This window comes from Phacochoerus africanus, chromosome 3 (genome assembly GCF_016906955.1).
Source record: "Phacochoerus africanus isolate WHEZ1 chromosome 3, ROS_Pafr_v1, whole genome shotgun sequence".
NCBI classification, from domain to species: domain Eukaryota; kingdom Metazoa; phylum Chordata; class Mammalia; order Artiodactyla; family Suidae; genus Phacochoerus; species Phacochoerus africanus.
Window position 1 is genome coordinate 170,801,922 of NC_062546.1, and position 13,760 is coordinate 170,815,681.

General features: G+C 44.6%; 1 protein-coding gene across 1 annotated transcript in view; it reads right to left on the reverse strand.

Annotated features, from left to right (window-relative positions):
- Positions 1 to 13,760, reverse strand: part of MPP4 (MAGUK p55 scaffold protein 4) — a 47,169-nt gene that overhangs the window by 17,597 nt on the left and 15,812 nt on the right. The window contains exons 9-15 of the mRNA XM_047773244.1: positions 12,982 to 13,067; positions 11,024 to 11,095; positions 10,133 to 10,329; positions 7,008 to 7,072; positions 4,560 to 4,577; positions 2,119 to 2,157; positions 177 to 197 (exon numbers count right to left, since the gene is read on the reverse strand). Of these exons, the coding sequence (XP_047629200.1) occupies positions 177 to 197; positions 2,119 to 2,157; positions 4,560 to 4,577; positions 7,008 to 7,072; positions 10,133 to 10,329; positions 11,024 to 11,095; positions 12,982 to 13,067 (498 nt within the window). The remainder of the gene's footprint in view (positions 1 to 176; positions 198 to 2,118; positions 2,158 to 4,559; positions 4,578 to 7,007; positions 7,073 to 10,132; positions 10,330 to 11,023; positions 11,096 to 12,981; positions 13,068 to 13,760) is intronic.

Sequence of the window (13,760 nt, forward strand, 5' to 3'; positions counted from 1 at the left end):
GGGTTCCAAAATGTCTCTAATGAGAAGCACTGTCTAAGGTGACATATACAATATCTCACAACCATATTGTTGATGTATTTAAGCAATTATTGTGTTATATTCCTAAAAAGTGTATTATGCCAAAATTTGGAATATACTCTTACAAATCAATACCAAATACTCCTTTTTTTACTTACCAGATTCAAATGTTTCTTCATCTATGGTTTTCCATGGAGGCAAAAAAACAAAAAGTGTAGTTACATACTATCCATACTGAGTTTATGGTTCAACAGTCTAATTTCTTGACCCTGTGACTCTGTACACACACCACTTTTTTTTGTCTTTTTTTGTCTTTTTAGGGCCACATCTGTGGCATATGGCGGTTCCCAGGCTAGGGGTCTAATCGGACCTGTACCTGCCGGCCTACACCACAGCTCACGGCAACGGTGGATCCTTAACCCACTGAGCAAGGCCAGGGATGGAACCCGCAACCTCACAGTTGCCAGTCGGATTTGTTTCTGCTGTGCCACAGCGGGAACGCCCGCATACCACTTTTTAAATATTCTTCTGAAGTCAAGGCCAACTCACTAGTGTTTCTATGGCACATAAAGCCTTAAGTGAGATATAGGGTACTCAGCAGTTGGGCTGTGATGACAAGAAGGGGTACAGCAGGAACTTAAAATAAATACAATAGTAAATAGAAGAGAATAAATAAAATAAAATTTTAAAAGAGGCTCAGAGGAAAGGAAAAGGTGGAATGCCATGGTAAACTCCAACAGATTGTTGGATATTGTACAGCTTTGCCGCTAAAGATCTGCCTGAAGCCTTGGGGGTCCATAACAAGGGGAGTGTGGCAAGGAGAAGTAGACAAATGGCTTCACTGGGTTCTGGTTATTTAGTTGACTGAGAAATACCTGAGATAAACCAAATTACTCCTCAGTTAAAACAATTCTTTTTTTTTTTTTTTTGTCTTTTTGCTGTTATTGTTGTTGTTGTTGTTGTTGCTATTTCTTGGGCCGCTCCCACGGCATATGGATGTTCCCAGGCTAGGGGTGGAATCGGAGCTGTAGCCACCGGCCTACGCCAGAGCCACAGCAACGCAGGATCCAAGCCGCGTCTGCAACCTACACCACAGCTCATGGCAACGCCGGATCGTTAACCCACTGAGCAAGGGCAGGGACCGAACCCGCAACCTCATGGTTCCTAGTCGGATTCGTTAACCACTGCGCCACGACGGGAACTCCATAAACAATTCTTGTTACTGCTGTAAAGAGGCTTTAAGCAATAAGAACCTGGAATTTGCGTGGAGAGCAATTTGAAATATATAGCAACATTATCAACACACACATCCTTGTATCAGGTCCTATTGCATCTAAGGTACACGCACATATATGAAAAGATGTATTTAGCATTTTTTATAATATAAAGATTGGACAGAATTCAAATGTCTACCAATAAGTGATTATATAAATGGACGATACCTTATTTAACCAATAGATTGTTTAAAAATATATAAGAAGGCTCTTTATGTACTATGATGGAATCATTTCCAAGATATAGAATGTTCTGTAAAAAGCCAGGAACAGAGCAATGTCTATAACATATCATCAAAAAGTACATGCATTTGTGTTTTAAAAAGAGGTAAGAATGACAGTGTGAGAGAGGAGAAAAAATGCATCATTGCACATGACATCTGTGGATGCCCAAGAAACTAGGAGCCCCAGAAGGGATGGCCAAGAAACTGAGAGCATTTATTGCCTCAAGAAAGAAAACGGAGGAGTTCCTGTTGTGGTGCAGCAGAAACGAATTCGACTAGTATCCATGAGGTTGTGGGTTCAATCCCTGGCCTTGCTGCTGATGGTGGGGCCCTAAAAAGACAAAAAAAAAAAAAATACAAATATGAATAAAAAAAAAAGGGTTGGTCTGGAGCCTGGAGACATTCCTCCAGCTGTGCTTCTCTTCCAAATGTCAGAACCAACAAAACGGCTGGGGTGGGAGGGTTCATTTCACACATTTCTTCCAGAAAAAGAAAAAAAAAAAAAGGCCTGTAGCCCCTTTGGCTGACTCTGCTTCAGAAAATCTACAGCTGAGCGTCTTCCTATTTTTCTTAGTGGTAAATCTATCAAGAGGAAATGCTACCTGCTTCCACACATTTCTCGTCAATCTTCATGTCATCTTCTATAAAAGAGCATAGAAAGAGAAAAATTGAACTTAAAATGTATTAGGGTCACAAACAAAGCTCCCTATGCGTAGGCTTATGTCAGTAAAACTCAGACCACTGTACAAGCATGTTCTTCTTAACTATGGCTCACTGGGAGAGATAAAAAGGATTCACCTGGGAATTCCCATTGTGGTGCAGTGGTTAACGAATCTGAGTAGGAACCATGAGGTTGCAGGTTCAATCCCTGCCCTTGCTCAGTGGGTTAAGGATCTGGCGTTGCTGTGAGCTGTGGTGTAGGTCTCAAACGGAGCTGCGTCGGCTATGGCTCTGGCATGGGCCGGCGGCTACAGCTCTGATTCGACCCCTAGCCTGGGAACCTCCATATGCCATGAGGGCAGGCCTAGAAAAAGGCAAAAAGATTAAAAAAAAATTAAAAAGGATTCACCTGTACTAATTGAAAATGTATGCTCTGGGAAGTTACAGAACATCAAATGGTTGAAATTTTTTAAATATAAGCTTTTGAATGCTGGACAAATTAGTTTACTTCTAAGCCTCAGTTTTCTATCTATAAATGGGGCTAGTAATAATACTTACTCCCGGGGATGGGATTGAGATAATGTAGGAAAGCCTCCGGTACATGGTAAGTGCTCAATAATGGTAACAATTTTTACCTTCAGTGAGGATGTCTCTAAGAAAAGAATATAACTCTTAAAACTATTCATGCTAAGTCTCAAAACTCTTCAGAGTGTGACCCAAACCCAACTTTGAAAGCTGTTGTCTCCGCACCTCTCACACTCCTTTTAGAGTAGACAGATGCCTTTGGCTCTTCCTCTGTGCCTTTGCCTATGCTGTTCCCTTTGCCTGTATTGCTTCGAGGTCCATCTCAACACAAATCAAAATGAACATCCCTGCCATGAACCACACACTTTCTTCCTATTACTCTGTGCTATTGCACAGATACTCTGCTTTGTAATATAATCATTTGGGTGCTGTTTGCCTTACTGGCCTTCCTAGACAGCTCCTTGAAAGTGGAAACCATCTTAACTAGTTTTTACATGTTTTATATAAACATGGTCTTCTAGATGATAGGTACATGATCAATTACCTATTAAGTTGAATTAAATTTTTCTTTATCAAAACAGTTGATTTGAACATATGCTATGAAAAATTTTTTTCTTTCAGCACTATGCCTGGAGCAGTACCCAGCAATTCCCAGGCGATCAATAAATAGTAGTTTAATAAATAAGTCTTATACATATTCCAAAATTGCAAGTTATAGTCTGTATAATAAGCCATAATATTATAAGGTAATATAAGTTTATCACCACCTCCTTAAAGCTTGTATCATTAATTAATGTTTTAAGTAACATACATTATGAAGAATTTTCTCTTTTATAGAGATAGAAGTACAGGTAAGCAAGTAACAACTGAGTTTTTTTTTTTTTTTGTCTTTGTCTTTTTGTCTTTTCTAGGGCTGCTCCCATGGCATATGGAGGTTCCCAGGCTAGGGGTCCAATCGGAGCTGTAGCTGCCAGCCTATGCCACAGCCACAGCAATGCCAGATCCAAACCGCATCTGCGACCTACACCACAGCTCACAGCAACACCGGATCCTCAACCCACTGAGCAAGGCCAGGGATCAAACCCACAACCTCATGGTTCCTAGTCGAGGTCGTTAACCACTGTGCCACGCATTAGGGGAACTCCAACAACTGAGATTTTTAATACTGTCGTTCAATGCCTTATATTCATTTAGAGATTATTTTATAGGTCAGTAACTTATAACAACAGTGAACAACAGAATCCATTAGTTCCTGGGACATAACTAGAGAGTTTTGTTTTAAAAGACAAAACTACAATTGCTGTTCCTGTTTTGTAGAGGCCAGGAGAGATCTCTAATGACAGCGCAAGGGGCCCTGGTTTTTCTAAACTGTGAGAGAGAGGGAGAGGGAAAGAGGAAAAAAGAGAGAGGGAGAGATGGTTTATTTTCCTCTTCTAAGGCCACCAGTTCTTTGGGATTAGGGCCCTGATTTTACGACCTCATTTGATCTTAATTATCTCCCTAAAGTCCCCATCTCTAAATACGGTCATATGAGGGCTAGGGCTTCAACACATGTATGCATTTTTTGCAGGGTATATATCAATCCATAACACTTAAGCTAGCTGATAGTGCAAAACTGTTGATTTTGAGAGAGCAAAATCAGTGGCTCTCTTAGATCCCAGAGTTACAGATTAAGGACAATTATGCCATGTGTGCTTCTTTTGATCGATGTCTTATAAAATAGGGTGTTAGTGATTGGAACACTACTAGGCACACGGGAAGAACTTAATAAATAGCTCAAATGAAGTGAATTAAGGAAATTTCTAGGAGGCTTTAGAGATGAGTTCTTCCTCCCCCCCCCCCAAATACTACTTCTTACCTTCTTCCATAGAAATTGCTGGGTACAGACAAATGATTGAGCAAGAGGAAAAAGAGAGAGCAAAAGAGTTTATGCTCTAGTTTTTCAAATTAACTTACTTAGAGTAGGAAAAGCAGAGTACCAAAATTATTCTCTAAAAAATTCAGTAGACATTTAGTAATAAACTGACACATGAATATCCCATAGAAATGAATATATTTAAGAGCCTTACTGGGACCTTCCTGCTTCTGGCAAATCCTACTCCCTCCTATCCCAGTCAGCTCTATGAATTGCATTCTACTCAAATCTGACTTAATACAGATATTATTTATTCAGTATCACTTATTATTTATTCAATATCTCTTAGGAACTCTTTTTTTCTTTCTTTCTTTTTAGGGCCACACTCTTGGCATATTGAGGTTCCCAGACTAGGGATCAAATCGGAGCTGCGGCTGCCAGCCTACACAACAGTCACAGCAACGCAGGATCTGAGCTGTATCTTTGACCTGCACCACAGCGCACAACATCACTGGATACATAACCCATTGAGTGTTGCCAGGGATCAAACCCGCATCCTCATGGTTACTAGTCAGGTTTGTTACCACTGAGCTGCAATAGGAACTCCAGGAACTCAAATCTTGAATGGAATGAAGGAAAGAGAGAGGGAAAAAGAGGTATGACAACTACAAGCGCATCTTTGTAAATAACTTTTAACTTTAAAAAAACGTTTTTTGGGCTGCCCCACGGCATATGGAAGTTCCCAGGCTACAACACAGCTGCAGCAATGCTGGATCCTTAACCTACTGCGCTGGGCTGGGGATAAACCAGCCCCTCCACAGAGACAGACTGGATCATTAACCCACTGTGCCATAGCAGGAACTCCAGTAAATAACTTTATTAACCATCTGTAACATACACCTGGAATTTTTCAATAACTCTTGTTTGATAAAGTTGCCTATACCTCGTAAGTCAGTAACCCTGCTACTGAGATTTTTTTTTTCCTATGATAACATTTAAGGAGAATAGAAAGATACAAAATAAAATTTATTAGCAGCAGCATCTACCACAGTTAAAAAAAAATGACCGGATAGTTTAGAAAATTATGTGCTCCATCAGAAACATCCCTGTGAGAGGTGACCCCTTAAGTCAGTGGCTCCAAACCTGGGGCTCCTGGACGTAGAGATTTGTGAGAGTGATAATATGGGACTGCAGAGTCTTTTCAGGTTAGACTTTGCAACAGGTCTAAGAGAGATGACATGAAGGCTATGCAAGCAAGTTAAATGTCAACCAGGAGTCCTACTAGTTATCAGACACCGATTAGAAGCCTAGCATTTTCATGTGCCTTTGATAAATGAAATAGAAAAATGAGTTAAAGAAACACTTCCATCTGGTTTGGTAAACCAACATTTTCAAAGCACAGGGGAAAGAATTAAAATATCATTATGAAGATTATATCATGACAAATATTTCTGTGAAAATGTTAGGTTAAAAAGTAGCATTACAGCTGTTACTGTAACCATGTGAACTATTTCCATAACTGGAAGGTAGTATGAAAGTATCATCAGTATAAAGGAATTCTAGGGGTGGTTTCTTTCAAAAATATCTCTAGAGTTGTCATCGTACTTTTCAAGAGAAAAAAAAAAAATTTCAGCTCCAAGAAGTGAGAAGTAAAATAGGTGAGGACTCTCCATGGGCAAATCTGTTTACTTTAGTGCCCTCCCGGCCCCCTGTCCATGCCCCTCTCCCTCCTCCTGGCACCTCTTCCCCTCCTGTGACCGCTGCCTGCAGGGCTTTCCTCAGCAGGTTCCAGGCGTGTTCTCCAAGCTCCAGCATCCTTCACTGAGTAAGTCATTCATCAGCGTTGGCCACTGTGGATCCCTTCACTGACCACTCCCCGACTGCTATTTGAAAACACCGTGTACTGAACAAACGACACTCATTAAACAATAACTCAGTTCCATGAGGACTCATCGAAGGCACACAAAACTATGCCACGATGCAGCCTGGCTTGACAGTAGATGTATCATTGTATGGACGAGCTGTCGAGATCTCGGAAGATCAAGCTAAGGAGGGATCACGGAAGGATCACCGACACAAGAACGTCTGCATTTTCACAAACTGAAGACTCTTCTAAACCCAAAGGCATGAATGTCTGTGGGAGGATTTCAGAGGGCTTCCAGGAGGTAATTTGGGGCCTGGGGACATTTAAGATCCTCCATTGGATAAACAACAAAGTCCAACACAGGGAACTAGATGCAACATCCTGTGATTAAACCATAATGGAAAAGAATGTGTATGTATGTGTAACTGAATCGCTTTGCTGTAGAGCAGATATTAACACAACATTGTGAGTCAACGCTACTTCAATAAAATTAAAACATAAAGAAAGTTCATCAGGTGGACAGCCCCAGGAGAGGGAGCAGCCTTCCCCACGAGGGACACACTGGGTTGAGGTAGCAGCACACTCACATATGGCGGATTTCAGGTGGTTGTGAGGCTGGTATGGCTGAGACCACCAGAACTCCCGTTGCTTCCTATGCAAAAAGAAATACACTGTGAGAAGGAAAAAAACAAACAAAAAAAGATGAACCCAGGTTAACCTAGGTGAAATAGATCCAGGACAGAATGTTCCCTAGAAATAATCTATTACCTCCTCCCAAGTGAAAAAGATTTCATCTCCAAACACATTGTCACATACATTCCCCAAATGCACAGTCTGTCTAATGATTTCTTCCCACCTCACGGCATCTTTGCAGAGCCACCCTGACTTGGATTGAAAGTCAGGCCACTAGCTGGCACACTGAAGAGCTGCAGTGCACGAGCCACGGCACCGCCTCTCCTGCACGTTAGCCTGCTCTGGTTGGCCTCAGAAGGTTCCCCGCCTGTTTCCTTCCCAGGCTGTGATGCTGTCTTCGATTCCTTTAGAGCGCCAGGAATTTCAATTCCTCCTGTTGCCTTTTTTTGTGTGTGTGCAATAATTCAATAATTATTGAATTATTGTTGTTCCTCTGTGCTCCTTGCAAGACCCTCACGGGAGCCTCCTTGCCACTCTCTGCTCTGAGACCCTGAGGACAAATCTCATCAGGCCTTTATCCCTGTGTGTGTCTTCAGCCCCCAAACTCAGGTCATCCCTAATCCTCTGCACTTTAATCCCTAGAAGGCTCTATTCACCACCACCTCTTCCTGAGGCTTTTGACACACCCTCTGGAACTGGCAGTAAATCTTCAGCCAAATCTCTCGAACCTCCTCCCGTGCTTTGCGTGAGCGCCTGCTTGCAACTAAAACCCAGGTCGCCCTGAGGTCACGGCTCCCCACCCTCTCTTTCCTCTCCCACCCCCAATGGGGTGCCGGAGAAGCAGCCTGCGAGGGAGGGGACCCCTGATGTGCAGCTTGGCTGAGTTCGCTTGTGTCAGTATTCCCACCGTGGCTGATTTCAAGCTGCCACCCTGATGTCACTGATGGTGGGTGTGAGAAGCGGTGCCCATGGGCTCCGAGAGCCAACTCCATCACATCACCACACGAGGCCCTCGCACACGAGCCCTGGAGGTGGGGGCTGTGTCCTGCTTCTCCTGGCCACCTCCAGATCTCTCTCCCCCTTCCCTAGAAGCCCCTACTTTGAACACCACTCCCCTGACTCTTCCGGGAGCCATTCTCCGATCATTCCTGCCCCCTCTCATGCGCTCAACACTGTCCTGCCATAATTTGTGATGATTTTATTAGGCACGTAAATGTCCCTGGCGACCCCCTCCCCCAGCCACTCTGTCCCTTGATTTCCTCTCTTCCAATGACCTTCCAGTGACCGCAACCACTGTCATACGATAGACCTTTCAGCACTGAAACTACCTTCTCGTTCTAATTTCAATTTCCAGCATCTCTTTCTTTTACCAGAGCCTCTTCTCTTCCCAATCCCAATAATCTGCTGACTCCCAGGGGACCTGTAATCTACTGATCTTACTTCCCTTCCATTGACCCTGACTCTGTCGTCTTCTTCCCTAACAAGCTGAAATGTCATGGTCCTTCATTAAAATCACTCCCTTGGCCCGCTCTTCCTTCCTTCCTTCTTTCTTATTTTCTTTTTTTCTTCTTTGCTTTTTAGTGCCGCACAGTGGCATATGGAGGATCTCAGGCCAGGGGTTGAATCGGAGCTACACCACAGCCACAGCAACGCAGGATCCGAGCTGCACCTGCAACCTACACCACGCTCACAGCAACACCAGATCTTTAAGCCACTGAGCAAGGCTAGGGATTGAACCCGCCACCTCATGGTTCCTAGTCAGATTCGTTTCCACTGCGCTAGGACGGGAACGCCTGGCCCTTTCTTGATTTCCTGTGAAGTGTAACTCTATCTAATCTGGACCTGCACCCCAGGATGCTGACCAGAATCACTATAAATGTATGACCTTTAACCTTAAGTCGGCCACCCAATGCTGATCATCCTGTATTTATCTAATCCATTTGCTCTCCAGCTCTCATAGAAACAGTTCAAACTTTCTCCTCTTTCCTTCTCAGGACCTCCTGCCCACCCTTATCCTCAGCTTATGACATGGCTATTGCACAGAGGAAGCAAGAGCAGATGGAAGAGAACTTCCACAAGCTCCCACCGCGTCCCTCGCCCTCAGCGGCACCCACACACTGGATTCTCTCCTGCTCCTGTTGCTGGTGGTGAATGGTTCATGATCCCAGACAAGACCAACCCCTCTGCTTGGAGTCCCCACCGTGTCACCTTCTGCCTCCTCAAGGACACCAACAGCAGAAAATCTCTCTCTTTCTCCTGTATCATAAAAATTTCTCCCTCACTGGATTTTTTTCCCACAACCATGATGAACCCCATCTAAAAAAATTCTCTCATACCCCTTCACTTTCCCCTCTGGCTATTTTTCTATTACTTGTCTCTGCCTTAGAAAACAAAATGTCTCAAAGAATTTTCCGTGCTCATTGTGGTCAACTTCTTCACATCCCAATTTGCTAAGATTTTGGCCCCATCCGTCCACTGAAATTGCTTTTATCAAGATTTTTTTTTTTTTTATCTATTGCTAAATCCAATGGTTGCTTCTCAGTTTCCTCAGAGCAGTTGATGTAGGTGAATTTCATCCTGCCTCACTGGCCTTTCCTTCTCAGTCTCATCGCTGGTTCCTTTCCTTCTTCGTGATCTCTTAACATGGGCTGAGCCTGGGCCCCTTTCTATCTTCCTTCTATCCTTGCTCACTTCCTTGGACCTCAGTCGCATCAAGGTGAGGGTGGTGCATTGAGATTCAGTAACTAAGGTTTCAACGCCACCTTGAAAGAGTAATAGAGGGAGTTAGAACTAACTTTTAATTTCGTTTCCCAAATATTTGTCTCTCTTTTTCTGATTGGTATAATTAGTCTGATCTCTTTGTTATTTAAGCTGCTTAGGGCATATTGACAAGTTGATGTTTGGATTTATAAACCAATGTGTGTGTGTGTGTGTGAGTTTGCGTGTGCGTGTGTGTGTGTGTGTGTGTTTGTCTATCTGCTTGTCTCTCTCTCATCTGAACTGTGATAACAGAAGCCTGAGAAGATGTTTTATTTCCTGATGGCTTGGTCCTAAGCCCAAGAGTGGTGAGTTTTCTTACCTCTTCAGAAGGTGGTTAGAAGGGATTAGGCCAGCACAGGTACCGAGGTCTGAGATTTTCCGGGCCTGCCACCAGAGGGCATCATTCTGGTCCACAATCTGGAGGATGTCCCCTTTCTGGAAAGGCAGCCCAGCATCCATGCAGGGGATGGCGGGATCCTCCTGGGGCCAGTACTCAGTCATGGCACGAACGTACACCTGCATAATGGCACCATCAGAAAAACCCTTTACGCATGGGCTCTTAAGACTTAAACCATTTTTTTTTCTTTTTGCTTTTTAGGGCCACACCCACAGCATACGGAAGTTTCCAGGCTAGGGGTCGAATCAGAGCTACAGCTGCCGGCCTATGCCACAGCCATAGCAATGTGGGATGTGAGCCATGTCTGAGACCTACACCACAACTCTTGGCAACACCAGATCCTTAACCCACTGAGCAAGGCCAGGGATTGAACCTGCATCCTCATGGATCCTAGTCAGATTGGTTTCTGCTGCACCACAATGGGAACTCCAAGACTTAAAACTATTTCTCCCACACCTCCACCCACTGGTGCTATCTTTCCTCTCCATCCTCAATGAAAAGAATTTCCTTCTTGAACTGAGTCTAAGAGCCATGGGGGGAAAAGTGACATTGGGACTAGAATCTTTTAGCTCTGAGAAGTTTTTACTCAAATGTTCACTGTTCTTGATGTTACTTCTTCTTGGACTCCACCTCCTTTTATTGTATTCACTGACTGATTTGCTTCTGTCATCAATATTGGAAACTATGCAACACAGTATCAAACAAATGTTCAACACATTATAGATGCAAGTAGTAAGATACAAAGTCTTTTGTCACAGTTATTGTGCATGGAGGAGTCATGTGGGTAGTTACAAAGGCTCACTAAATGCTTACCATCTTATGGCTATTAACAGGAGGGTCCAAAACTGGAACCACCTTGAACATGATTGTGCCACGAGACATGGCCTAGAAAATGTCAGAGGAGAGAATGACAAATCGCAGAGTTGGCTGGGTTTGGCAGATGGAGTTACAATTCAAAGCGTGTAGGTCGAAGGGTGACATCTCCCACGGGGGCTTGGACACGGGTTTGAGGGCTAAATACCACCACCCACCCACCCCACATGGACATTAGGAAGAAATTTAGCTCCACTTCTGCCCTGCTGGGGGGTCCAGGGTCATTGGTCTGTTAAAACCCCACTGAAGCTGGCCTCTCCCAGGGACCCTCTGTCTCGCTGCCACCAGGACAGCCCACTCCACAAGGTCATCTTCCCACAGGCCCTGGGGAAGATGATGAACTCTTGGTCTGACTTTCTTCCTTGAATCTCAGTCAGTAATTCTTTCCTGAACACCTGTTTCTGAACCAGGCAGCCCAGTCTGATGGGGAAGAAGACGAAGGTCTCCCAAATCTTCTGGTTGGAGGTGGACTGGGGGTGGAGGTGGGATGAGAAGCTTCCTTCTAGCCTTACTTACTTCCTTGGACCTCAGTAGCATCAAGGGGAGGGTGGTGAGTTGAGATTCAGTAACGAAGGCTTCTCCCCCCAGCTAATGGGAGAGGAGACAGAGAATCTCCTAGCCTGATGGGGGAGGTAAGAATTCCCTGTCCCATACACTGTGACAGGTATTGGAAATATAGAGATTAACAAGAAAGATCTTGGGAGTTCCCGTTGTGGCGCAGTGGTTAATGAATCCGACTAAGAACCATGAGGTTGTGGGTTTGATCCCTGGCCTTGCTCAGTGTGTTGGGGATCCGGCGTTGCCATGAGCTGTGGTGTAGGTCACAGACACGGCTCGGATCCCGCATTGCTGTGGCTCTGGTGTGGGCTGGCAGCTACAGCTCCGATGGAACCCCTAGCCTGGGAAGCTCCATATGCCATGGGAGCAGCCCTAGAAAAGGCAAGAAGACAAACAAACAAAAATAACAAGAAAGATCTCTTTCTCACTCAGGGACTCCAGGATCCTACTTTCCTGGCAACTCCATAGCTGGCACCAAAGAACGGAGGTGAAGGCAGGTGTGTCTGTGACTGATAGTCCTTTTCGCCCTTTGTAGTGTCTTATACACAAGGCAGATACTTGCATGGTGGTTTGCAAAATATTTGGGTGCTTGGTATGCTCCTTATAATACTACCTCTCATCTTAGTCCCTAAGGCACATCTATGAAAATCTAGAATTCCCCCCAGGAACCCAGTTTGAGAACCACTAGTCTACGTAAAATATAATAATTGACTTCAGAACCCACTCTGGGGGTGTGCCTGAGGGAGGTGGGCAGGGCCCTGCTGCTACAGCTATTGACAGCTGGACCGGACTTGGGTTCGAAGGATGGGAATGAGGACCAAAAGGAGACCACAGGATCATATAATTGGGACATAAATCCCCATTCCAACCGCAAGGACAGTGGCGGGGTCCCTCTTCCCTTTTACTGCCCTCTGGCAACTTCTTTTCCACAACAAAGCTGCCTCAAGGAAATGGTATAAAAATGTTAGGAGAGCAGGGCTGGTTTGCTCAGGTTTCAGTCCTCACGGTCTCAGGTCTCACGCTGCCTGCCCTGGGCTCAGTTTCCAGGGGAGCAACTCCGGTGATGAGGGACCTGGGCTGGGGAACTTGGTGGTCAGCCTGAGGCTGAAAGAGCAGCTTGGGAAGGCAAGTCTCCTTCCATCTGGGGAGATCAGACCATCTGGGGAGGGGGTTGCGGAAGGGGGACAAGCTGCATAGAGATAGACATGCATTCTGGGGCCTGGAGAGGGGAAGCTGAGAGGGATACCAGTTACTGTGCACATGTCATGGGCTGGATGTGGCTGTTGTACTGAGTCACAGAGAAGGCGGGGGGTAGGGGGGTGGGGGTGAGTGACTGTTACCAAAATATGGATCACTTGCTCAGGGTCCAGTCCTTCAACGGAAATTCCATTTACTTCCACCAGTTTGTCTCCAGCATATAACAACCCTAGGCAAACAGGAACATGAAACAAAAAGGGATACAAAGAGATGGGCAAAAAATGGTTAAGTAGCAGAGTTGTGGCTCAGTGGTAACAAACCCAACTAGCATCCATGAGGATGCAGGTTTGACCCCTGGCTCTGCTCAGTGGGTTAAAAATCCAGCATTGCCATGGGCTGTGGTGTATAGTTCACAGATATGACCTGCATCCCACATTGCTGTGGCTGTGGTGTAGGCCAGCAGCTGCAGCTCTGATTCGACCCCTAGCCTGGGAATTTCCATATGCTGCAGGTGCAGCCCTAAAAAGCAAAAAAAAAAAAAAGTTAACTATCCCCAAGCTACTTAACCTACTCACTAATCTAAGCATGCTCTGACATTTTACATTTCATTATGAAATAATAATAACAACTCAAACATTCCAATTCACAGCAGCACCAAAAGCGCATGAGAACTGCACTTTCCCACTTCGTCACCAACACTGGTTATTAAGTGATGATGTTGTTTTTATTTTCACTCATCGGATGTTGTAAAATGGAACGGGAACACTGGTAAGAAGATAACACTAAAAATAAAGACGTCAGAGTCGTGAGTAAATGATAAAAGGAATGGAAGTAGGAGCCATGGTTGAAAAGGGAAAATGTGAAGAAACTTGGAGGTTGAGATTAAGCCTTGAGAAATAGGAGGTAAGACTGTGGTGATGAG